This window comes from Carlito syrichta, unplaced genomic scaffold (assembly GCF_000164805.1).
Source record: "Carlito syrichta isolate Samal-C Ts95f unplaced genomic scaffold, Tarsius_syrichta-2.0.1 Scaffold148494, whole genome shotgun sequence".
In the NCBI taxonomy this organism is placed as follows: domain Eukaryota; kingdom Metazoa; phylum Chordata; class Mammalia; order Primates; family Tarsiidae; genus Carlito; species Carlito syrichta.
The window spans coordinates 62,326-86,467 of record NW_007092590.1 but is presented as its reverse complement, the minus strand read 5'-3'; the positions used below and the strand labels follow the sequence as shown (position 1 = coordinate 86,467).

General features: G+C 42.3%; 1 protein-coding gene across 2 annotated transcripts in view; it reads left to right on the top strand.

The window, feature by feature from the left end:
• Positions 1-24,142, top strand: part of RYR3 (ryanodine receptor 3) — a 160,337-nt gene that overhangs the window by 132,647 nt on the left and 3,548 nt on the right. For both annotated transcript variants that reach the window (XM_008050522.1, XM_008050521.1), the window contains 14 exons: positions 24-1,354; positions 3,239-3,297; positions 4,338-4,509; positions 5,617-5,703; positions 6,646-6,846; positions 10,362-10,492; positions 15,470-15,512; positions 15,946-16,073; positions 16,491-16,551; positions 16,893-17,039; positions 19,628-19,762; positions 21,163-21,319; positions 22,215-22,279; positions 22,694-22,794. In XM_008050522.1, the coding sequence (XP_008048713.1) occupies positions 24-1,354; positions 3,239-3,297; positions 4,338-4,509; positions 5,617-5,703; positions 6,646-6,846; positions 10,362-10,492; positions 15,470-15,512; positions 15,946-16,073; positions 16,491-16,551; positions 16,893-17,039; positions 19,628-19,762; positions 21,163-21,319; positions 22,215-22,279; positions 22,694-22,794 (2,818 nt within the window). The remainder of the gene's footprint in view (positions 1-23; positions 1,355-3,238; positions 3,298-4,337; positions 4,510-5,616; positions 5,704-6,645; positions 6,847-10,361; positions 10,493-15,469; positions 15,513-15,945; positions 16,074-16,490; positions 16,552-16,892; positions 17,040-19,627; positions 19,763-21,162; positions 21,320-22,214; positions 22,280-22,693; positions 22,795-24,142) is intronic.

The window sequence follows — 24,142 nt, the reverse complement described above, 5'->3', positions numbered from 1 at the left end:
GTCTTTCTGAACCTACCTCACAGGGAATGTGGTAAATGGAACTATTGGCAAGCAGATGGTTGACACACTGGTAGAATCATCTACCAATGTAGAAATGATCTTGAAATTCTTTGACATGTTCTTGAAACTTAAAGACTTAACCAGCTCAGACACCTTCAAAGAATATGACCCAGATGGTAAAGAGATTATTTCCAAAAAAGAATTCCAGAAGGCCATGGAAGGGCAAAAACAGTACACACAGTCAGAGATTGACTTTCTCCTTTCATGTGCAGAAGCCGATGAGAATGACATGTTTAATTACATTGATTTTGTAGACCGGTTTCATGAACCGGCCAAGGACATAGGGTTTAATGTGGCCGTGTTATTGACAAATCTCTCTGAACATATGCCAAATGATTCTCGCCTGAAATGTCTGTTGGACCCAGCAGAAAGCGTGCTCAATTACTTCGAACCGTACCTAGGACGAATTGAGATCATGGGTGGGGCCAAGAAAATTGAGCGTGTTTATTTTGAGATCAGTGAATCTAGTCGAACTCAGTGGGAGAAGCCCCAAGTGAAGGAATCTAAGCGACAGTTCATCTTTGATGTTGTCAATGAAGGTGGGGAGCAAGAAAAGATGGAACTGTTTGTGAACTTCTGTGAGGATACCATCTTTGAAATGCAGCTAGCATCTCAGATCTCTGAATCCGATTCAGCTGACAGGCCAGAAGAAGAGGAGGAAGAAGATGAAGATTCTTCTTACGCATTAGAAATAGAGGGTGAAGAGGAGGAAGACAGGTCTTTTGAGTCTGCCTCTGCATTTGCCATGGCCTGGGCTTCAGTGAAGAGGAATGTGGCCAACTTTCTGAAGAAGGCAACCCTAAAGAACCTCAGGAAGCAATACAGGAATGTCAAAAAGATGACTGCGAAGGAGCTGGTAAAGGTTTTCTTCTCTTTTTTCTGGATGTTGTTTGTGGGGCTGTTCCAGCTGTTCTTCACCATAGTGGGAGGAATCTTCCAGATCCTCTGGAGCACGGTGTTTGGAGGGGGTCTGGTAGAAGGGGCAAAGAACATCAGAGTGACCAAGATCCTGGGTGACATGCCTGACCCAACCCAGTTTGGTATCCATGATGATGCTATGGAGGCTGAGAGGACAGAGGTGACGGAGCCGGGTATCGCCACAGAACTAGCACACTTTGTAAAGGGTGAGAAGGGAGATGCAGACATCATGTCAGACCTCTTTGGACTACATGCAAAGAAAGAAGGTAGTTTAAAGCACGGGCCTGAAGTGGGTTTGGGTGACCTCTCTGAAATTATTGGCAAGGATGAACCCCCGACGTTAGAGAATACTGTACGGAAGAAAAGGAAAGCACAGGTAAGCACTGTTTGTTTCTGTCATCTTTCTTTATCCCCAGAAAAAGACTTGCCACCATATCTTGCAATCAGTACTGACACCACTTGCCCGGGAGCCAACACTGTATTAGACACTGGCTCTGCTATGATTACCCTAGCCTTATCATTTCAGCTCTGGCATGTCTGAGGAGATCAAGACTAAAATGATTATCTTGGTGGCTAGTCATTGGGTGGTCTTCCACTTCCTGTTTGAGCTGAATAAATAATAAAAACACAGTAGAGTTCAAACATGATGATCTGTGACACTGACTTTGCTTCAAACTTTTATTAGAAGGTTAGTTTTTATGGTGCACACATTCATTCAGTGAACTGAAAACATCAAAAACCAAGTATAACATAAGAGTTCCTCTTGTGAGACAGTACTTTTTCACTGTCTTAAAAGGCCTAGGTGGTATCATATGACTTGGCACAGTCTCTCAATGAGTTTGATCATGCTCGAGACATTTTTATCCTTGTGAAACATCCACTATTCTCATTTAGCACTTCAAGTCAGTCAAGCAGCTTAAGTGAACAAGGTAGCAGTAATTCAAGGCCCTTTGGTCATGGAAGGTTCTGGGTGGTCCCTTCTCTTGCAGCATGAACTCATGGCATCATCCTAGCATCAAAAAGAAGTGTGAAGAAATCGGAGCCCAAAGACAACTTTTATTCACACATTCCATTATTATTCATTGAAAAGTTAATGTGTACTTGTCGCTGTTTTAGGCGCTGAGAATACAATGGTGAATGAGAAATGCCTTGTCCCTATAGTTTAGTGGGGGAGATAGACACCGGACAAGTCAACACAAGCATGAAGAATGCTAGGAAGGAGAAATGTCAGCCACTGTGTTTAGGAAAGAACTCTCACCCAGTTTGAAGAGTCAGGGAAGGAAGCATCAGATTCATGGGCATTCTTACAATATAATTAATTCTCTTTTGCTCCCTGATGTAGCCCCAGTGCCTAAAACAGAGTTTTATACATAATAAGAACTCATTCAGGGACTGCTCTGTGCTAGGCTTTGTTTTAGGATGTGTGAATACATTGGTTCAAAAGAATGACAACGTTTTTGCTTTTATAGAGCTTAACTTCTAGCGGGAGAATACAACAAATGGATAAACCATTTGTGCTGCATGTTAAAATAGATGAACATGCAATGTGTTGCAGATTGAATGTGGGCCCAGTATAAGTAGGGTGGTCAAGGAAGCTTCCGAAGAGGTGTCATCTTAGCCAAGTCCTGAAGGATGGCAAGCACATGAAAAGCTGGAGCAGTCATACTTCAGGCAGAGCATATGGCTAGTGCAAAGTCCCTAGTGCACAGGATTTGGAATGTTCCAGGAAGGGAAAAGAGGCCTGCATGTTTGAGTATAGGATCAAGTCAGATGGTACAAGATGGGGATAGAGAGAAAGTCCAGGAGCATGCAAGACTTGAATTTTATTCTGAGTGTAGTGGTCCTCAGCCAGAGGGATTGGGATAGATGCAAGAAGATTGAAGGTAAAGCAAGATCCTGTCAGATGAAAGCGGGTTCTGGATTGAACTTGTTTTGATCTGTGTCTTATCTTTCCCTGACCCCATAGAGTAGTAGGACCACTGCCAGGGGGCGCTCACAATGTCCTAGCACAAGTTTCCTGTTTGAGCTGAATAAATAATAAAAACACAGTAGAGTTTTCAAGTTTGAAATCTTTATCTTGGCATCTCTCAAGTCACTTGATATATAGTAGGACACATGTTTGGTGATCCTGAGAGAAGTAGAAACACAAAAAGAAAAAGTCATTGGAATGTGTGACCAAGAAGAAAATGGCCAACAATATGGTTCATTATCATGAACTTGCTTCTTTGAGGGAAGCTTGACCGATTGTATTTTTGTCTAGGCAGCAGAGATGAAGGCAGCACATGAAGCAGAAGGAAAACTAGAATCTGAGAAGGCAGAGTAAGTTCTTGGGAGCATCAATACGCTAATTGCTGTGGTAGATAGTTCTTGATAGATTCTACTATTCTGTGACTGTAGTAAATACTAATAGAAAATTTGATTCCTATTAATGCAAGCAATATATATTCTGTAGGCTCTGGCCGTATTTCCTTTTACCCCAGCTATGTAATAAACACATCCTATTCATCTTGTTAACATAGCCAGACACAGTGCTTATGCCTGCAATCTCAGTGCTTTGGGAGGCCAAGGCAGGAAAATCACTTGAGGCCAGGAATTCAAGATCAGCCTGGGCAACATAGAAAGACCCCATTTCTATTTCTAAAAAATTAGCTGGGCATTGTGGCACATACCTATACACCTAGTTACTTAAGAGACCGGGGTGGGAGGATCACTTGAGTCCAGGAGTTCCAGGCTGCAGGAGTTCCATTATTCCACTGCACTCCAGTTTGGACAACAGAGCAAGTCCCCATCTCTGAAAATATAGATAAATATTACAGTAAAATAACAAAATAAAAATTAATAATATTGTAAACTTGATAATCCCAACAGCAGATCAGAGTTTAATGACTTGGTCAAATGGTCAAGAACCTATACTTTGCAACTTTATATAATGATGATGACAATGATATCTAATATCTATTGAATGCCTATGACATGTCAGGCCTGTACTAAGCTCTTTATACAAGTATTAAATCTTGTCACAAGCTTGGAAGAATAGATACTAATGCTAACATCCAAGAAGGCTTATAAAATAAAGGATACTTTCCTGGAGTGAAAAAAAAAATGTATTAAGTCTATTTCAGAAAAGTACAACATAACTGGCATATACCTATGATTGTGACTCATCCAAGTGGTTGCCACCCATTAAATATAAATTTGATGTCTGGCCACTGGGGTGATCAAGACCTAAGGAATTCACCCTTGAGAAATGATTCCACCTCCCTCCTCTCTCAACCCAGACTTCTCTTTAACTTAGTCTCCCTCTCTGGGCCAGACCTACCTCTCTCCTGCTCCACTGAGTGGGCTTCTCATTCCTGCAGCATGGAAGATGGAGAAAAGGAAGACAAAGTCAAAGAGGAGGAGCAAGCTGAGTACCTGTGGGCAGAGGTGACAAAAAAGAAGAAGCGACGGCGTGGTCAGAAGGTTGAGAAGCCTCAAGCCTTCATGGCCAATTTCTTTAAAGGGCTGGAAATCTATCAGACCAAGTTACTGGTAAGTGCTCCAGCCCTAGCCTTATTCCTAGAGCAGGTGTCTGCCTGGACAGACTGCAGAGAGGTGCAGCTGACTTGTTTCACTGGTGGGTTATGCTTCTGCCCCTTTTTCACTCCTGTTCTTCGCCTCTTCTCCGTTATCTGCCTATCTCTTTTGTGTCAAGGAAAAGAAAAAGGGAATAACCGGGAAAGCGCTGCTGTCCTCTAGCAGCTCTGCCCAGCAGTGGGGTGTCCTCTCCGGCCTGTTTTCTCACCAGGAGAGCAGAAACACCTGTTGCCATCTGGTCCTTTACGTGTGTTATGTGGGGACTTACTTGTTTCTGGCCCGAAAGTTCAGAAGTAGTTTGGGATACATGTGGGATACAGAAAGAATCTCCTGTGTTAGGCCGGGTTCCCACACTTGGCCTCCAAAGCTTTATTATTCTGCATGCAATCAAACCTCAGTGCAGCTTGTATATTCTTTATCTGATAAATTGCCCACTAAGGTACTGTGACTAATGGCCAGGACCATACCTTCCCTGGCAATATGAATGAGGTTCCCCTCCATAAAGAGACAGGAAACTTGCCCCAAGCTGCTACCATTCCAGTCTTTAAGTGCCAATTTTTCCAAGGAAGATAACAGTGAGAATAGAAAAGTCCCAGAGGAGGACGAGGGAGAGGCTCCAGGGGCAGTAATTTACCAAAGGGATGAGGATTCTAGCCCACAGTCTGGCTGTATCCGGGGTGGCATCAGGTCTTTAGTGGGCCTAGGTCACTCATAATGTCCAAACAGACTATTTGCTGTGTGGAGTGATTGTGAAAACACATATAGTAGTGCTTGGGTCCTTTGCTGGTGGCATGTTTACACCTTTGAATCCCTGAGGGATAATCCAGAGCAGGGTTTTTCCGCGTGTTTAAAATTGTTTTATTTTTTTAAAAGCCAACATTTCTAGCTTCCTTCAAATAAGTCATGCCTGTGTTGGGAAGGCCAAGATTGCCCTAGAAGAGTATAACCAAAGAGTAGGGATAGGCCTGTGTGAACTTCTAACCAGAATAGATCTGTGTGAGGGAGAGAAGTTTTCTTTCCCTTTCAAAGCTCTTCTATTTTTGCCTGTCCTTTTCTTTTCAGCATTACCTGGCCAGAAATTTCTACAACCTGAGGTTCCTTGCTCTGTTTGTTGCCTTCGCTATCAATTTCATCCTGCTTTTTTATAAGGTAATACTTCATTCAGTGGTAATTTGCTAAATATGCTATATATTAAGTATACTAGATACAGTTTTTAAAATGCCAGAAGTTATGCTCTTAATTATAGCAAAAATTCTAACAGGCAAGGAAATTTCTAAGACATTGGCTTTGGAAAAGAATACAATCTTCAGCAATGGGAAGAATGGAGAGATTGCTGACAAGAGAGCAAGTTAGAGGACTGTTTCAATAGTTCAGGCTTGTTTCAGTCATTGCTTAACTTAATCTTCAGTTATTTGTTGATCATCTATTATGTTCTAGACTCTGTATTGGGAACCAAAAGGTATTTCAGGATGAATAATAAATATAGTTCTTACCTGAGAAATAAGGTAACCAAGAGCCATTGTTATTGGACCATACGTTAGAACCATTATTATGAAGGAAGAATTAACAAGATTTGGGAAGAGAGGAACTACTCAAGATAAATGAAGATTTTGAACATTGGCAAGTGAATCTTGCATGTGTAGATCTGAGTCAAATGTTTAAGAATGACCGTTGAAGCCATCAATGTAAATGGCATCTCAGAAAGAGTGGAAAATGGTCAGGGTAAAGGCATCCCACAACTGCGTGAGCTTGTGCATGTTTGTGTCTTAGCCTCCTCTCAGGTCACAGCATTATTACAGAGATTCCTTTTTGAGGCATAGGGATTACAGCATATGTACTAAAATTTCCCTAATTTTAATTTTTTGCTTTATCTTCAAGAGATAGATTTTGTCTCTTCTTTAAAATTGTGTTTGTAATTATTAGAGATACTGGGAGATTCTTAGTAATAAGTTACCTAAAAATCTCATTCATTCAGCAAGTGATGTTGAGTCACTACTATTTGCACAGCATATGCTCACAGTGTAAAACATGCGAGGGGACCCCAGTGATTGAGGCACGTTCTGATGTTCGTAAGTGTGTGTCTCGGGCCAGGTCACTGAAGAACCTTTAGAAGAAGAGACAGAGGATGTTGCAAATCTGTGGAACTCCTTTAATGACGAGGAAGAGGAAGAAGCGATGGTGTTCTTTGTCCTACAGGAGAGCACTGGGTATATGGCACCGACACTGCGGGCACTGGCCATTGTCCATACCATCATCTCTCTCGTCTGCGTAGTAGGCTATTACTGCCTGAAGGTGAGCTGCTTGCTGCCCTGGTTCTAATCTGACTCCTGGAGGCATCATTTTAGAGCCCAGCCAGCCCTTTGCTCTCAGACTTTGCTGATAGAGTAAGGTTCTTAAAGTGGCAGGGGTGCAGAATCACCCCAGGTCTTTTAAATCAGAATCTATAGCTTGACATTAACCCCTGCCCATTTGTATGCATATTCAAATTTGAGAAGCCTTACTCCTGGCGTCCCATTTCAGGCACTTCTCACTGAATTTCATAGAATTAGAGTCATCATCAGGCTAAGTCACATGGAAAGCCAGTCACAGAGGTTCTTCCGATCTTTGAATTGATGCTGAAAGGTCTATAAAAATACCTTTTTGTTAGGTTGTAACCATTTGAGATCTTAGAAGAAAACTTATTGATGTATGATTATTGTAGTTAACTGCTACTGCTTGACAAACCACTCCAAAAAGTGGTTTGAGAAACCATTTTTTCTCTCCTATTCCATGGGCTAACTGGGCACATTTGGGCAGCTCCTCCACTCCAGTGTGAAGGCACTGCATTTTCACCCGTCTGGGAGCTCAGCTGGGCTGGCATGGCCACATGGCTCATTCCCACACCTGGCACCCGCACCTTGGCAGGGGTTGGCAGGGGAACAGCTGGAAGGCTGGCTCAGCTGGAGTAGTTGGGTATCTCTGCCCCCACCCTCTCCTTCCAACCCCCCTCCCTCCCTCCCTCTCTCTCCATGTAGACTCAGGGCATCTCCTTCTCCATGTGGCCTCTCCACCTGATCTCTCCAGCAGGGTAGCTGTACTTCTTACATGATGGCTTTCCAAAACAAGCACAAAAGTAGAAGTGCCTAGTCCTTCTTAAGTTGTAGGCCCAGAACTGGCACAGCTTTAATTCCACCACATTCTGTTGTTTAAGCAAGTCACATGGCCAGCCCACATTCACTGTTACAAGGGGTAGGGGGAGCTACACAAGAGCATAAATACTCTTGGGAGGCAGGGATCACTGGGACTATCTTCGGACACAACTACGGTTACATCAATCTTCAGTCATTCCATTTCTGGTGTTCTAAGTCCAGTTCTAGTCCTATTGCGGCACAGTTTTATTTTCCTCACGACCTTGCTCATTATATATTTTCTTCCTTCTCTAGTGTAGGAAGTCTCCCTGACTATACACTAAGCCATCTTCTTCCTGGGAAGCATCCAGGAAATAAATTCCTGTTCCTTGTGGTCCTTTCTGTCTTGCTGGAAAGACCAGGTGCTCTGGGCCATACTAAGAATTCTATTGTAACAATGACAGTATAGATTCTGGAACCAAGCTGCCTAGGTTGAGTTCACAACTCTTTTTTTTTTTTTGAGTTGGAGTCTCACTCTGTCGCCCAGACTGGAGTGCAGTGGCCGCTCCCGGCCACCGCAGCCTCGACCTGCTGGGCTCCGGCAATCCTTCCGCCTCAGCTTTCCGAGCAGCTGGAACTACAGGCGTGCACTCCCATGCCCGGCTAATTTTTTATTTATTGTAGAGATGAGATCTCGCCAAGTTGCCCAGGCGGGTCTCGAACCCGCGGGCTCAGGCAATCCACTCACCTCAGCCTCCCAAAGGCGCGGGATTACAGGCTGAGCCACCGAGCCCAGCTAGAGTTCACAATTCTTCATCACCCTGGTCCTCTGTCTTCTCATCTATAAAAACGAGTACTGTAATAACACCCAAAGTTGCTGGGAAGATTAAATGAAGTAATATGCATAAATGTACCCAGCACACTGGACATGGTCAACCCTCAAGTGGTTCGCTAGTGTTCCTTAGTTTGAAATCCTAGAGCTCAATTTGTTGAGCAGGGTGGAGATATCATGGTGACCTAGAGAAAATAAAAAAGGAACACTGTCTAGTGAATAAAAATGTGGAAGTTCTCCTTACAAGGGTATACAAACTCCTAGAAGATTGAAGGGGAATGCTTCAAGTCCCAGAGATCAGCATTGCTCTAAGACTTAGTATGATTATTGTTCTTCATAGTCATTTCTGAGTACAACCGAGACTAGTCAGAGAAGCTTAGCTCTGCTCCCTTTCCACCTCATTCATTACCTGATGGTGATCCCTGATTCCTCACATTGCGCAATGCCTATTAGTCTTTGCCACCGTCCCATCATTCGTTTTTTATTTCCTCAGTGTTGTTAAGTCGCTTTTTTAAAAGGGGGAGGGGCAAGAGGTAACTTTTTACAAATTATTATATGAATTTTGTCCTTTTGTTTTGGAAATAACCATAGGGTATATATGCATATCATAAGTTTTGAGAGTTTGGAGGCCAAGGTCTCGAGGATGTCACCAAGTAACCAGCGGAATCCCAGCTGCATGAGAAACCCTGGCTCGATCTCAATTCAGGTTCTCTGGCTAGAGGAGCTCTGGCTATTCTGATTTCTCATTTCCTGGGGGTTTCAGCAGTACCTTCTGTCCTCATTGACTCTGTCCCATGTTTGAAGTGTTTGGGTGCTTAATGATGGTTAGGACAAGTGGATTATTTTCCTCTCCCTTTCTGTGTTTCCCTTTGGTGGTAGTTCTTTTTAGTCATGCTACCATATCTAGTCTAAAATTAAAGTTATGCTTATAAGAAAAGGTGGAGTAATAACAGGAAACAAATAAATGTGCCACTGCCTGGCAGGAGCTCTTTACAAAGAGAATCTCAGGAAGAACATTTCAATACCAAAGACTAGCAGGTGTGGTGGCTCACATCTGTAATCCCATTGCTTTGGGAGGTGGAGGCAAAGAGGATTGTCTGAGCTCAGAGGTTTGAGACCTGCCTGGGCAACTTGACAAGACCTTTATTTAAAATAAAGCAAAAAATTAGCCAGGTATAGTGGAGCATACCTGTGGTTCCAGCTACTTGAAAGGCTGAGATGGAAGGATTGCCTTAGCTTTGTGTGCCAAGGCTATGGTAGCCATGAGTGTGGGACTGCACTCTAGCCTAGGCATAAGAGTGAGACTCCAACTCAAAAAAACAAAACAGAACCCAAAGACTGTGTACAGAATCCACTGAATCTCTCATTCTAACTACCAAACTATGTTTCATTAACTAAATTTCAAAGCCACAAGATAAATATGACAATGTGCATTGAAGGGTTTAGGAAATTGATCACATTCCTGTGACTGGCCAATCTATTCTAGAATAGTTTACTGGCCATTCTGAGTCTTGGTGCAACTCCAGCCTAGGAGTCTTAGGAAACCTAACTCATTTAGCCCTGGGACTCATCTAATATGGCATTCTCACCAGGATGGGTTGAGGAGTCTAGTTTGTGATAATATCAGCTACTTAACTGAAACTTTAAAGGGGAGTCCAAATCAGATCAGCCTTTGAAGAGGAGGGAATATAGCCAAAGGAGTGAGAAGAGATTTATTTGACTTTGATCCCACAACTAGACACCCTAAGAATTCTACTATAAGGAGACTGCTGCTCTGAAGTTGGAAGATTACTTTGTGACAAATGTCTGGCAGCAGGTGCTTTAATCATAAGGCCTTCTCCAAGTAACCAGTGTCTTCCTACTCCTAGGTCCCTTTAGTGGTATTCAAAAGGGAAAAAGAAATTGCCAGGAAGCTGGAGTTTGATGGCCTATATATCACTGAACAGCCATCTGAAGATGACATCAAGGGGCAGTGGGACCGCTTGGTCATCAACACACCGTAAGTGTCCTTCCACTTCAACCTAAAAAGAAAATAGAGTCGTGACTGTATATGGAATAACTCTTTCTTCCCCAGCCATGGAAAATGGTTAATATAAACTTTCCTTTGATTTCTGGGGCTTTTCTCTTTTGCCTCTTCAATAAAATAGCATATTGCCTCTCAAGCACTTGTATATATCTCTTTGAATTTAATGAGTGACAGAGGATATTATCAGGAAGTGCTGAGCATATTCGATGAAGGACAGTCCAGTATAATATTGCTGAAACTGGATTTCCATGTTCAGGTCACATGGTGTTTCCAGGGCTTAAAGTGGCCCAGGGGTCTGGAGGTCAAGCTGATTAGCTTCTCCAGAGACCCCACAGCACACAATACTATGACAGACCTCCTCCCAACATAATATTGATGTGTGGCATGAGTAGGTAAGTAGAGCAAACTGGGTAGGGATGTTGAGACCTTTGGAAGCAAACCTTCCTTCCTGGTAGGTGTGTGGTACTGTGGTAGAAAGAGCACTGATTCTACAGGTAGATAGGTAGGTGAGAGACATCAAGCCAGCTCTGCAACTAAGTGGTCTATGAACTTGGGCAAGCTAATAAAACCTTCTAAGCCTCTGTTTCCTCTTCAGTAATAGAGGAATGAGAATACCACCTCCTAAAGTCCTGGGAGGATTAATGAATGTATATCCAATGCTTGGTACTTGCCTGGCACATGGTAGGCATTAAGCTGTTACTCGTCCTCTTTTCCCTAATTTTTGAAAAATGGTCATGCCATGCTCTAATGCCAGTTTATTCACAAAATAGAGTTAGAAGATAAATTGATATGGTAGAAGAAAAATAAATAAATAGAGCTCAAGATATGGGCAAATGTGACCGTTGAAACTCTTAACTGTGCCAACTAAGATATGCACATTTAGAAACAACAACCCTGACCTTTCAAAGATGACCAGGTGAACTGAGAGGCAGGTCTGTGAAGGTATAACTAAGCATGTTTTATTGCAGACACTAGAAATGGAAGGCTCTTCACTTAGGGCACAGAAAAAGGTGAGCCTGCAAATTCTAAGTCTGTCCCTGCCAATCTCCTCACACAAGGAAAAATAAGGAAAACCACTAGGTGCTGTTTTTGACCTTTTGTCATTCTGTTACAGGAGTTCAGGATACTATTAAGTAATTTAATCCTTTGGTAAGCTTTCTGCAATTATTGGTAATGTGTGTGTCTGTGTACAAGGTGATATGGTCTAAAAGTCCCAGTAAGAAGGGAGTTCAATTTCTTTTTTTTGAGTTGGAGTCTCACTCTGTCACCCAGACTGGAGTGCAGTGGCCTCTCCCAGCCACCGCAGCCTCGACCTGCTGGGCTCCGGCGAACCTTCCACCTCAGCCTTCCAAGTAGCTGGAATTACAGGCATGTGCTACCACGCCCGGCTGATTTTTTGATTTATTGTAGAGATGAGGTCTTGCTGCCCAGGTGGGTCTCGAACCCGTGGGCTCAGGCAATCCACTCACCTCAGCCTCCCAAAGGTGCGGGATTACAGGCTGAGCCACCAAGCCCGACTGGAAGTTCAATTTCGAGAAACTAATCCTAAGAAGATAATGAGACAAATACACCCAAATGTCCTGACAGAGATCTTTGCTAACATTTTTTATTTGAAGTGGCTTAGCTATCCATGAGTAGGGAAATGTATAAATAAATAGCTGTTTTAAAATTTTAGATAAACCAACCTTTCATTTTTTTTTCACAATAATGGCATCGAAGTACTTGTAGTGTTTTATAATTTGCTCTTTTTAATTAACCATATGTCTCGGAGAGCTTTCTTTTTAAAAATTTTTATTTTTATCTTAAACACACCTACACGTGAGCATATAAAATGTATATGTGCCAAAAGGTTAAAAAAGATTAAAAAATAGAACATTGCTGAGAGCTTACAAGTCTCCTGTATTTTCCTCCCTAATCACATCTTCCCAGCACCACCAAACTATGTTCCTAATATTCATTAGGGATTAGTGATATGGATTAATTAATGCTTTGCTTTTTAGTTTTCCCCCTTAGGTATTTGTCCCTAAATATGTTGCTTTGTTTGGACTATTTTGAACTTTATAGCAATGGAATTCTGCTATATACATTATACTGTCATGCATATTTTGATCAGTATGATATATGGAAACTCACCTATGTTGATATGTATAGCTAGAGTTTGTTCTTTTTCAAAGCCATAGCATTTTCCTTTATGTATATTATATATGTATCCATTTTTATGACAGTGACTGTTTCAACTGTTTTCTGTTTCTGGCTTTTATAAACAGTGCTACAATGAACATCCTTATGACTAATGCACAAGTCAAAGAATTTCTCTAGAGTATAGGTCCAGGAAAGGAATTTACTGAATAGTAGGACATGCAAAATGTTTGTTCCAATTTACATTCCAAACAGTGCTATATGGGAGTTTCCATTTCTTTATTACTTTGACAGCACTTGTTAGTATCAGACAATTTTGCTGATCTAGTAAGTGTATAATGGTGCCTTATTGTACGTTTCCCTGATTACTGCATGGGTTGACCATTTTGTATTTTTTTCCTGAACATTTATATATAGATGCATTCTTTAGTTGTGCACTTCCCTCTGAAGGTCTGTTCTCTATGGCACACTTTAAGGAATATTACCAAGTAAAATATGTTTTCTACCCTCAAGGAGCATGTGTACCTATAGACAGGGGACAAGAAATTCAGGATGCTTAGACCAAGATAAGATCATATCTATAAAAGTGTCATGCCCAGAGACTGCGGTCCTTGACCTTTCACAATCACTTGTGGAATTTTCTGCTTAGGACAAAATATGACCAAAGTTGAGCTGTATGTTACAGAATAGTTGTATAAAGAATTTAAGAGAAGCCGGGCTTGGTGGCTCAGCCTGTAATCCCGCGCCTTTGGGAGGCTGAGGTGAGTGGATTGCCTGAGCCCGCGGGTTCGAGACCCACCTTGGCGGCGAGACCTCATCTCTACAATAAAATCAAAAAATCAGCCGGGCATGGTAGCGCATGCCTGTAATTCTGGCTACTTGGAAGGCTGAGGCAGAAGGATCGCCGGAGCCCAGCAGGTCGAGTCTGCGGTGGCCGGGAGCGGCCACTGCACTCCAGTCTGGGCGACAGAGTGAGACTCCAACTCAAATAAAAAAAAAAAAAAAAATTTAAGAGAAAGGAGCTATCAGTTTGGCAGACAAAGCATGGCTTGATTTTTATTTTCTGTTCTAAATGCAATACATGATTTTCAACTCTAAATGCAATACATGGGGGCGGGGAATCAAGTTGCAGAGAAATGCATAAAGAAGATAGTAAAAATAATTGTTCCTTTTATCCCCCAGAGATAAAATCTAGTAGCAGTTTACTCTGTAACACCAGCATTTGTTTTTGCTTTTAATTGGCATTTAGATGTTTAAGACAAAGCAATTGCTTTAACAAACCAAAAACAAACAAAAAAAATCTTTTTTTTAAACTGCTACCCTGTTGGAAGAGGTGGCATTTGTTCAGGGTTATTCTTCTGAGAGGTCTGTGAATAGAGGGAGGTTCCCATTTCCTCATCACCAACTTGGGTGGTCTTTATAGAATAGGGAACTGTTGTGCTCCAGGAGCAAATAGAATGATTCAAATAGAAGAAAAAGAAAAAGAATGGATACACCAAGGGACAGAGGATAGCTGGCTGCAATCCAACTTATGAGGAACCCACCCAGGAAGAATTCAGTAATTTTAGATAGGAGAAAAGTATTGTAAGCAGTTTTTGCCAACATTCTTGAAGATGATAGTTCCTTCTTGACTTTAACAATAAGAAACTACTGCCAGGCGTGGTGGCTCCCATCTGTAATCCCAGCACTTTGGGAGGCTGAGGCAAGAGGATTGCCTGAGCCCAGGGCAATCGAGACCAGCCTGGGCAATTTGGCAAGACTTAGTCTCTACAGTAAATCAAAAAATTAGCCAGGTGTGGTGGTGCACACTTGTAGTTCCAGCTACTTGGAAGTCTGAGGTGGAAGGATTGCCTGAGCCCAGCAGGTTGAGGCTGCAAGGGCCGTGAACGTGCCACTGTACTCCAACCTGGGCAACAGAGTGAGACTCAGGCTCAAAAAAAAAAAAATAGAAGGAAAGAAAAGAAAAGAAAAGAAATTGTTTGCTGGCTGGGCATGGTGACTCACAACTTTAATTCCAGAACTTTGGGAGGCCAAGGTGGGAGGATCACTTGAGCTCAGGAGTTCAAGACCAACCTGGGCAACAGAGTGAGACCTCGCCTCTATTATTAAAAAATAAAAATAAAATTTGTCTTAAATTTTTCAAAAAGGAAACTTTGCAGCGGAGCTAGATACAAGCTACAGACAGAAGAAAGAAGACCTCTCTGGTGAGGTTAGAGATAGTATGGAACAAAAAAACCACCTACAAAGGAAAAGGGGATCTAACTCCCTGAGGAAAGCAGGCCCCAGGAGTTCTGTGGAAGAGAACTTTAGTTAAATATATAGATATAAATTAAGTAAAGGTGATTCCCAGACTGGAAACTTTATAAAGTTAGAGACCCTGTTTACACTTTCTACTACACCCTGTATCCTCAGTACCTACCTCAGTTAGTGACATAAAGTAGTGACTCGTTGAATGGAATGCACGTTTCCTATAGAATTCTGTTTCTGGTTATACTGAAATCAGGGAAAGGATTGAGAAACATACGTGTGTTTCTGTCTAGTCTGTCATCTCAGTTCCTGGCTCTTAACCATGATCTAGAGATTTTTAAAAAATGCAGAGTGGCTTTCCACGTGTTTCAGAAGTCAATACAAAGTAGTGGAACCATAAGTCAGTAGCCCTCTGATGACTCTGAACTTCAATCAAGTCTTGAATTCTTTTAGTAAGCAAGACAGAAACCAAAAAGATCACAGATCCAGACTCAAAATGGAAAACGTCTTGATGTATTTGCCTTGATGTGGAGAATTAAGAATCTCCTTTCTTTTCTTTTTCAGATCTTTTCCTAATAACTACTGGGACAAATTTGTAAAGAGAAAGGTATGCCTTGTCAGTGGGGATGAGTTCCATGATCACAAAGAAATGTAGTGTTTATATTTTTAAGTTCTCCATATGCAAACATGAATACGTGTAATGTTACTTTTACGATGGTATCTCAAGAGGAAAAAGTCAGGAAGGGGCTTTATATGAACACATGTACTTTTTGTTTCATTCCTACATATATCTGCCTTAAACAGTGTTTAACACAATCCTGGTCATTTTCTGCCCACTAGGTTTTTATCAGCTTGACAAGCAGTTGTCTTCATTGCTTTTGTTTTCTCGGGAGATTATTTTTTATGTTGCATTTTGAATCATGTCTTAATCAACCCCTTGAAAGAGCCCAGAGGGTAGTAAAGCCCTGAAGACCACAGAGCTAGGGAAGATTTGGCTGGTGGTATGTGACCGGAACTCATCCTGTCATCCTCTGCTTCAGGTGATCAACAAGTATGGAGATCTCTATGGAGCAGAGCGCATCGCTGAACTCTTGGGTTTGGACAAAAATGCCCTTGACTTTAGCCCAGTAGAAGAGACCAAAGCAGAGGCGGCTTCTCTTGTGTCATGGTACAGAGCTTAGGTGTTAAAGTCCAAAGTAGCTAAAATAGATCCTTTTCTTTTTTCCTACTCTTTTTCAGTTGCTCAATGGAAAAAAATCACAACTGTGTCTTTGTTCTCTCACACTCTGGTCTGGCTTAGGTGTTTCTTCTAGGTTCTAACATATTAGAAGAACACTGTTTAAAAATTTTGAACATCAATCCATTTTCATGCCCAACAGAGCTGAAAGAGAAAGACTAATTAAAATTTCAGGATGTGTGATTCAACTGTTCTCTGTCTCAAGTGGAACACATACAACTTGATAAAGCTCAGAGCCATATTTAGGTTATTAAACCTGAGAGAAAAACTTACTTTTTCCCCTTAATAAACACTTAACTAAACCTTGACATTTATATTTTTAAATTAAAATTATTTGTTCTTCTTTAGGCTAAGTTCCATTGACATGAAGTACCATATCTGGAAGCTGGGGGTTGTTTTTACTGACAATGTAAGTATTGCACCTGGAAAAACAAGATTCTGCACCCCAGGTCAGGGATGTCAGTAGATGCCACAGGGAAACAAGCTATGGAGGCCACCAGATAGATTCAGAGATTGCTTGTCAAGACTGGGAGGCTTATATCTGCTAGGGGTACACATCTCTTGTACAATAGTGCAAGGCAGGTGGACCTTCACTTGGTAATACTTGGGCCAACTCATAGCACCCCAGCACTGAAATCCACTCTATCCTCACTCTGTCCCCAAAGATGAGAAAAAAAACACAATGGTTTAATGAGCACATCATGAGGCATAAATGCCTACAAAGCTGCTAAATTTCTTCCATTTCCACAGTCCTTTCTCTACCTTGCCTGGTATACAACCATGTCCGTCCTGGGCCACTACAACAACTTCTTCTTTGCTGCTCACCTGTTGGATATTGCAATGGGCTTCAAGACATTGAGGACTATTCTGTCATCTGTGACTCACAACGGCAAACAGGTATTGGTTTGTATGGATCCAGAACAGATGGACCTACATATGGATAGGAAGCAAAATAGCCAACAACAGGTAGTGTACGACAGAAAGGAATGTGTCATGGTATATAATGCACCTCTCTTGGCCAACCACTTGAACCAATAGTGATGGTTTTTGCAAACTTGTAGCCAATTAAAAATATAACTGTAGCCATATAAGAGACATAAGACCTTGATTCAGAGACCCTTAACACTTAGATCAACCAGGGAAGGGAGGAAGATGATAAGGAAGATGATGGACATATCAGAATAACCTTGGAGACCTTTTTTAGGTCGACCCCTTCCTCCATGGATCTGATACATTCACTGGGGGTAGCAAGTAGATGTAATGTATGTAGATAGAAACTCCCCAAGTAACTCCCCAGGTATTTCTCATATGTGCTTCCAATGAAGAACTAATTATTGGCTGGGTGTGGTGGCTCATGCCTGTCATTCCAGTGCTTTGGGAGGCCAAGGTGAGTGGATTGCCTGAGCCCGCGGGTTCGAGACCCGCCTGGACAGCAAGACCTCATCTCTACAATAACTCAAAAAATCAGCTGGGCGTGGTAGCTCATGCCTGTAATTCTGGCCTCTTGGAAGGCTGAGGCGGGAAGATTGCCGGAGCCCGGCAGGTCGAGGCTGCAGTGGCCGGGAGCGGCCACTACACTCCAATCTGGGCGACTGAGTGAGATTCCAACTCAAAAAAAAAAACAAAAAAAAACTAGCTGGGTGTGGTGGTATACCCCCTGTAGCCCCAGCTACTCAGGAGACTGAAGTGGAAGGATTGCCTGTGCCCAAGAGTAGTTTGAGGCTGTAGTGAACCATAATCATGCCACTGTACTCCAGTCTGGGTGACAGAGTGAGACTGTGACTCAAAGAAAAAAAACTATTTAAGATATATATACTATATATAGTTATTATATACACACTATATTATATGTATGCATCCATATTATATAGTCAATATATGCATATTATATTTAATCAGCATAGCTAATTAATCAAGGGATTAAGATAATCAAGGGATTGACTCTGATATTATAGAAAAGATTGGATATTGATGAGACTGGATATGGCCATACTAAAATCCTCCAGTGGCTTCTCCTTGTCTACAGATTCTAACTGTGTGACATTTCCTCCCTCATTAAGTACAATTATATGTTTGAAACAATTATATGCCCCCTCACATCTCTAAACATGTTTGTGGGAGACAGTGAGGAAAGAAGGAAGTTAAAATGTGCCAAACTTGTGCCATGTTTCAGGTTCTGTGACAGTCTCGCAATTACCTGGTAAGGTAGATGTTCTGATCACTCTACCATAAGCGTACTGAAGCTCAAAGAAGCTGTCTCACCCAAGACCACACAGCTGCTAAGTGGCAAGCCTTTTTTTATTCCCTTGGTGCAAAGCCCAAGTCCATTTCTCTTTTTTCTAAGCTAACTGCTTTCTGTGAGGTCTGCTATCCAAGGTTTGAGTCTCTATTCCTCTCAAGAGGCCATTGAATACATCTCTTCTGGTGCTTATCTTCACACTCAAGCCTGCCACACACACCCCACCCCCCGCCACCGTTTTTGTGTAGCTCCTTAAAGGCAAAGATCTTACCTTGATGATCTTTGTATCTCTTCGTATACATCCCATCCCTGGGGATGTGTGTATATATATATGAGATATGTGTGTGTATATTTATGTATACAAATAGATATATATAATTTATATATATTATATATATAATTTATATATAATATATAATATATATAATTAATATATATTATATATAATGTATATGTGTACATTTATGTATATAAATAGATATCCCTTTACTACTCAATATATATTACATATAATGTGTGTGTATATTTATGTATATAAATAGATATCCCTTTACTACTCAATACATAAATACCTTTGTATTTTACATATGCCCAAGCCAATACCCTATGTATTCATCTGCTTGGGCTGCCATAACAAAATACCACAGACTGGTATTTTGTTAAACAACAGAGATTTATTTTCCACAGTTCTGGAGGATGTAAGTCTGGTATCAAGTTGCCGGCAGGGGTGGTCTCCTCTGAGGTCTCTCTCCTTGGCTTGCCAACAGCTACCCTCTTGCTGCTGCTTCACATGACCCTCCCTTTGTGGGTGCCTGTGCCTGGTGTCTCTCTCTATGCCTGTGCCCTAATCTCTTCTTATAAGGACACCAGTGAGATTGGATTTGAGCCCACCCTCACAGACTCATTTTAACTAAATCACCCCTTTAAAGGACTTATCTTCAAATGCAGTCACATTCTGAGTTACTGGAGGTTAGGGTTTCAGCATATGAATTTAGGGAAAGCCAATTCAGCCTATAATACCCCATTACTAATCTTTCTCCCAATTAGCCTTTTTCTCTTTATCTAGGGTCCTGTCTTTCTTCCTCTGCACACGACATGACGATCTTCATGGCCAATCCTCACCCTCACCCTTCCCTCCCCTTGCTGGGCCTCCCTGTTCCTCTTTGTTTTCTTGGAGTCTCCCATGAACCTTTCGAGGCAGAGAAGACCCCAATTCCTTTTCACCTCTCTGTCCTCTCATTCCCAGCTGGTTCTGACTGTCGGTCTCCTGGCTGTGGTGGTCTACCTCTATACTGTGGTGGCTTTCAACTTCTTCCGCAAGTTCTACAACAAAAGTGAAGATGATGATGAGCCAGATATGAAGTGTGATGACATGATGACGGTGAGAGCCCACCTGCCACAGGGCCACCCAGCCCCACCCAGCCCCACTGCCTCATGGGGACGAAGGGCTGTGTATGGGAGGTCTGGAGAACTGAGTGAGGGTCGTAGAGTTACAGAGCACAGTAGAGATCAGGGTGGAACACGGTTGTCTCATCTGAAAGTGAATGTCCTGGGAGGAAAGGAGTGCTGGAGTAGGTTTCATTACCATGTAGCTAAGCCTAGTGGGCCCTAGTGTGGGTCATCATTCATTTAAATTTGTCTGGGGTAAAAAATGAGACCTCATTGTGAGTGGACCTATAACTAAATTCCATGGGAGTCAAGGTTTGATTGTTGTCTCTGAGAACCAAGAGCAAAGCACCATGGATCAGGATCAGGTACTTGGTTTCTTTCAGCAAGCCAGTAGAGGTTTTTTTCAGAACCGCCACCACAGGCTGAAGAACATGACAGCAGCAGGATGAGGTTGGGGGATTCCTGTCAGGCTAGACCCTCGTGGGAAATTATAGGTCAAGGTGAGGCAGCACAGCTGCAGTAGGGTCTCCAGAAGTTTATATTGACTAGATTGCAGGAAAAAAGATATAGAAAAAAAAATATATGTCTCAGGGACAGATGACAGTGAACTGCCCAAGTCTGTGATCATTTCTCTGTAGAGCAGATTAAAAACTGACTAAATGCTCTTCTTATGCTTTCTTGGGCTAAGCACCCTCATGAGACAGAAATGCTAGTCACTAGAGCACCAGTGTGGTCAGTACCCGTCTTCAAGCTGCCTATGGCTTTTGCCTTTCCATTCCTGAGACTATTCTTTCCCTGTGAGTCTAGCCCATCCAGTCTGGTAGAGAGACAGCGAGTGTCCTGCTCAGCGAGCCAGTGCCCAGATGCCTGTGCTGGGTCACACACGCAGAACAGGAGGAGAGAAAAGGTCTATTATCTAAGAGGCTGCAGGAATTCCTGCCCTACAAGCTGTATGAGGAATGTAGGAGAAGTAGAGGGGGCCTTTCCCAGAGCACAGCCTGCAGCCACAGCGAACACTCTAAAAATTAAATACGGAAAAACTAGTACCTGGCATATGCCATAGTCACCAGGGCTTAAAGATATTTAAACTGATACTCTCCTTAAATGAATTCTGTTGTATCAAGTCATTCAAAATGGTTTTTTTTAAAAAAAATGGGCCAAAAATATTTTAAGAACCTAAATGTAACAACAGTCTTTCCGTCTCTGTGGACACCAAATTGACCAGAGGGTGTAGTGGAGAGCAGTGGGTGGTATGAATAATACTACTGAAGAGCTCCTCTGTCCTGGTTCAGGGTTGCCATACCCTGGTCTATTCATGTGGATGATCTGACCATCTTACTAAAACAAAACTCTGTGATTTTTACCTGAACTGCCATTATGTTTCTTCTCTAGTGTTACCTTTTCCACATGTACGTGGGAGTGAGAGCAGGAGGCGGCATTGGCGATGAAATTGAAGACCCTGCTGGTGATCCTTATGAAATATATCGCATTGTCTTCGACATTACTTTTTTCTTCTTTGTCATTGTCATATTGCTGGCCATCATCCAAGGTATGGTTGCCAATTATGTTAAGTGTGAACAGGATCTAATCTAGTGCTTTTTTGCTTTCCTGCATCTATGACTAAATTGTCCTACGAAGAAGTTTGTGAATTCATTCACTTGTTAATTTAGTAAGCATTTATTGAGCATCTACAATATATGAGGCCTTGACTATATATATAAAGCCAAATACACACCCAGGCATGGTTACAAGAAACTTGAGAATCCATATGGAGGATCTCCTTCTTCCATTCCCCTACTCTGAATTATTTCCATATCACTCTGCTTCCAAGATCTCTCCTGTGGCTTGTCTTGCCCTCATTTTCCTCCCAGGCAATGAGGGCAGAAGGAGCAGAGGAGTTATGAAAGTGTGACATGTTTTTTTCCTCTTGTTGAGGGTAGAGGGAGGTGCTGATATTTTAGTCAATAACTTGTCTGGAATCGGGAGGAAGAAAGAAGATGAATTTAGTGTGAAGGTGCTAAATTGAGGTACCTGTAAGACGTTTAAGTGTTGAAGTCTAAGAAGCAAAGAAATGGGGAGGAACCCTGACCCATATCAATGTCTGAGGGGCCAGAAGAAGAGGAAGAGCCCACCACAAAAACTGAAGACGAATGTCTAAGCAAAATAGGAGAGCAATTAGGGGGTGGTGGAGGGAAAAGGGTTCCAAGGAGAAAGTAGCTAACAGCACCGCATAGGGCAGAGAGGTGGAGTTAGGAGGAGCAACGAGGAACAGTACACACAAGTAGCTTTTCTTTATTCTAATTTTGCTTTTATTGAACAGTTTGGCTTCATAATTCGCTTTTTTGACAAAACATAGTAGCCTCTGCCATTTCTACCACACCTCTACCCTGAACCACTACAGAGTATTTAAGGTGCCTTGTCAGTCTTTGTGTTTAAAATTCCAGGTCTTATTATTGATGCTTTTGGAGAACTGAGAGACCAGCAGGAACAAGTGCGAGAAGATATGGAGGTAATGCTCTTCTAGTTCCAGCCCTATTTTTATGTCCCCATAGCAAATGGATTTTGTAAACAATAGCTTTTGCTATTACTTAGGGCTAGACCGAGGGGCAGGCTAAGGGTAAGGCCACGAGCAGTGCCTTTTGCATCCTGTCCTCTCCCCTTCTCTGTGCCATCTCCCAGCTCTGCCCACCCCCTTCCCAGGCCTGCAGCCCCTCCACTGTCCCATGATCAGAGGGAGCATCATCCTCAGCTAACCAGCGGCTAGATATGTGGCACTCTGGTATGAATGACTCATAGCCAAAAGGGATTAGAAAGTGAAATCTTTTTCAGTGCCCCTCAATTCAATAGAGACTGGGACCTTTTTTCCTCCTGCCTGTATTGTCACGCATACAAATGCCTTTTCTGCCTCTGTTATTTTTCTTAGACTAAGTGTTTCATCTGTGGGATTGGCAATGACTACTTTGACACGACCCCTCATGGTTTTGAAACACATACATTACAAGAGCACAACTTAGCCAACTACCTGTGAGTACTCTTGGTTACTAGAAATGATGGGAGTCATAGGGTAACCAAACCAATGATATCATATAGTCCAGCCTCTGCTGATGCGATTTCTTCCTTTTTCTGTGGAAAAAGAAGTGATCAGAAGAGAACTTCCGGGAGCCTGTATCCTTGTCCATGTGCTCTGCCTCTCCCACATTTCCAGAGCTGTGTGTTGGAAACTGTTCCTGCTCCTGGCAAAGGCCAGCCCCTCAACCCATGATTGCGTCTCATCCCTTCCCAAGCACACATGCCTCCAGCGGTTTGTCTTTCTCTACTAGACTTTTCCTACCACCATACTGGTGTGTTCTTTCATTCTCAAGAAAGGTCTATGGTCCCGTTTTTTATTTCTAGCTATTACCCTATTTCTTTTTCCCTTTTGGCAAAACTTGAAAACTGTCTGTGCTGTCCCCAATTTTCCTCTTCCCATTTTCCAGTGAACCTCTTCCTGGTCTTCCTCCCCACCACATCACAAGATTTGTTCTTGTCGAGGGGGCTAGGGACCCGCATGTTGCTAAATTCTGTGGAAGGTTTCCAGACCTCACTGTGTCTGCCCTTTTCCATTAAGACATAAGCCCCATGAGAACAGGATATTTTGGGATGTGTCTGTTTTCATACTGCTTTAGCCCAGCACCTGGTGCAACAATCGGCAGACAATAAATGAGTATTTCACTTCCTCTAAGGTAAAGCATTCACATAAGAACAAGTTACTTGAACCTATTTACGTGCCAGGGACAGCTTATGAAACTCATAATAGAACGTATAGAGAGTATATAGATTATATTACCCGATAATTCAGATTATATAATTGATCATTTTTTCTTTTTTTTTTTTTGAGTTGGCGTCTCACTCTGTTGCCCAGGCTGGAGTACAGTGGCACACTCATGGCCACCCCAGTGTCAACCTGCTGGGTTCCAGTGATCCTTCCGCCTCAGCCTTCCAAGTGGTTGGAACTACAGGCGCACACCATCATGACCAGCTAACTTTTTGATTTATTGTAGAGATGAGGACTCGCCAAGTTGCCTGGGCTGGTCTCAAACCCACGGGCTCAGGCGATCCACTCACCTCGGCCTCCCAAAGTGCTGGGATTACAGACTGAGCCACCGAGCCTGGCCATAACTGATCATTTTCAAGAAAAAAAAAAATCTCTATATTTGCTTAGAAAGTCCTCATCTTTCTTTAGGATGGAAAAGGCCCAAGCCCTTTGAAGAAGGTGTTATTGACAAAAAGAAGTAGCAAAGATAAATCTTTTTGCTAGAAATTTCTTAAGACAAAAACACAAACTTTTACAAAATAACTTTGGCATGCCGTTTCTCATGTCATGAGTATTTAT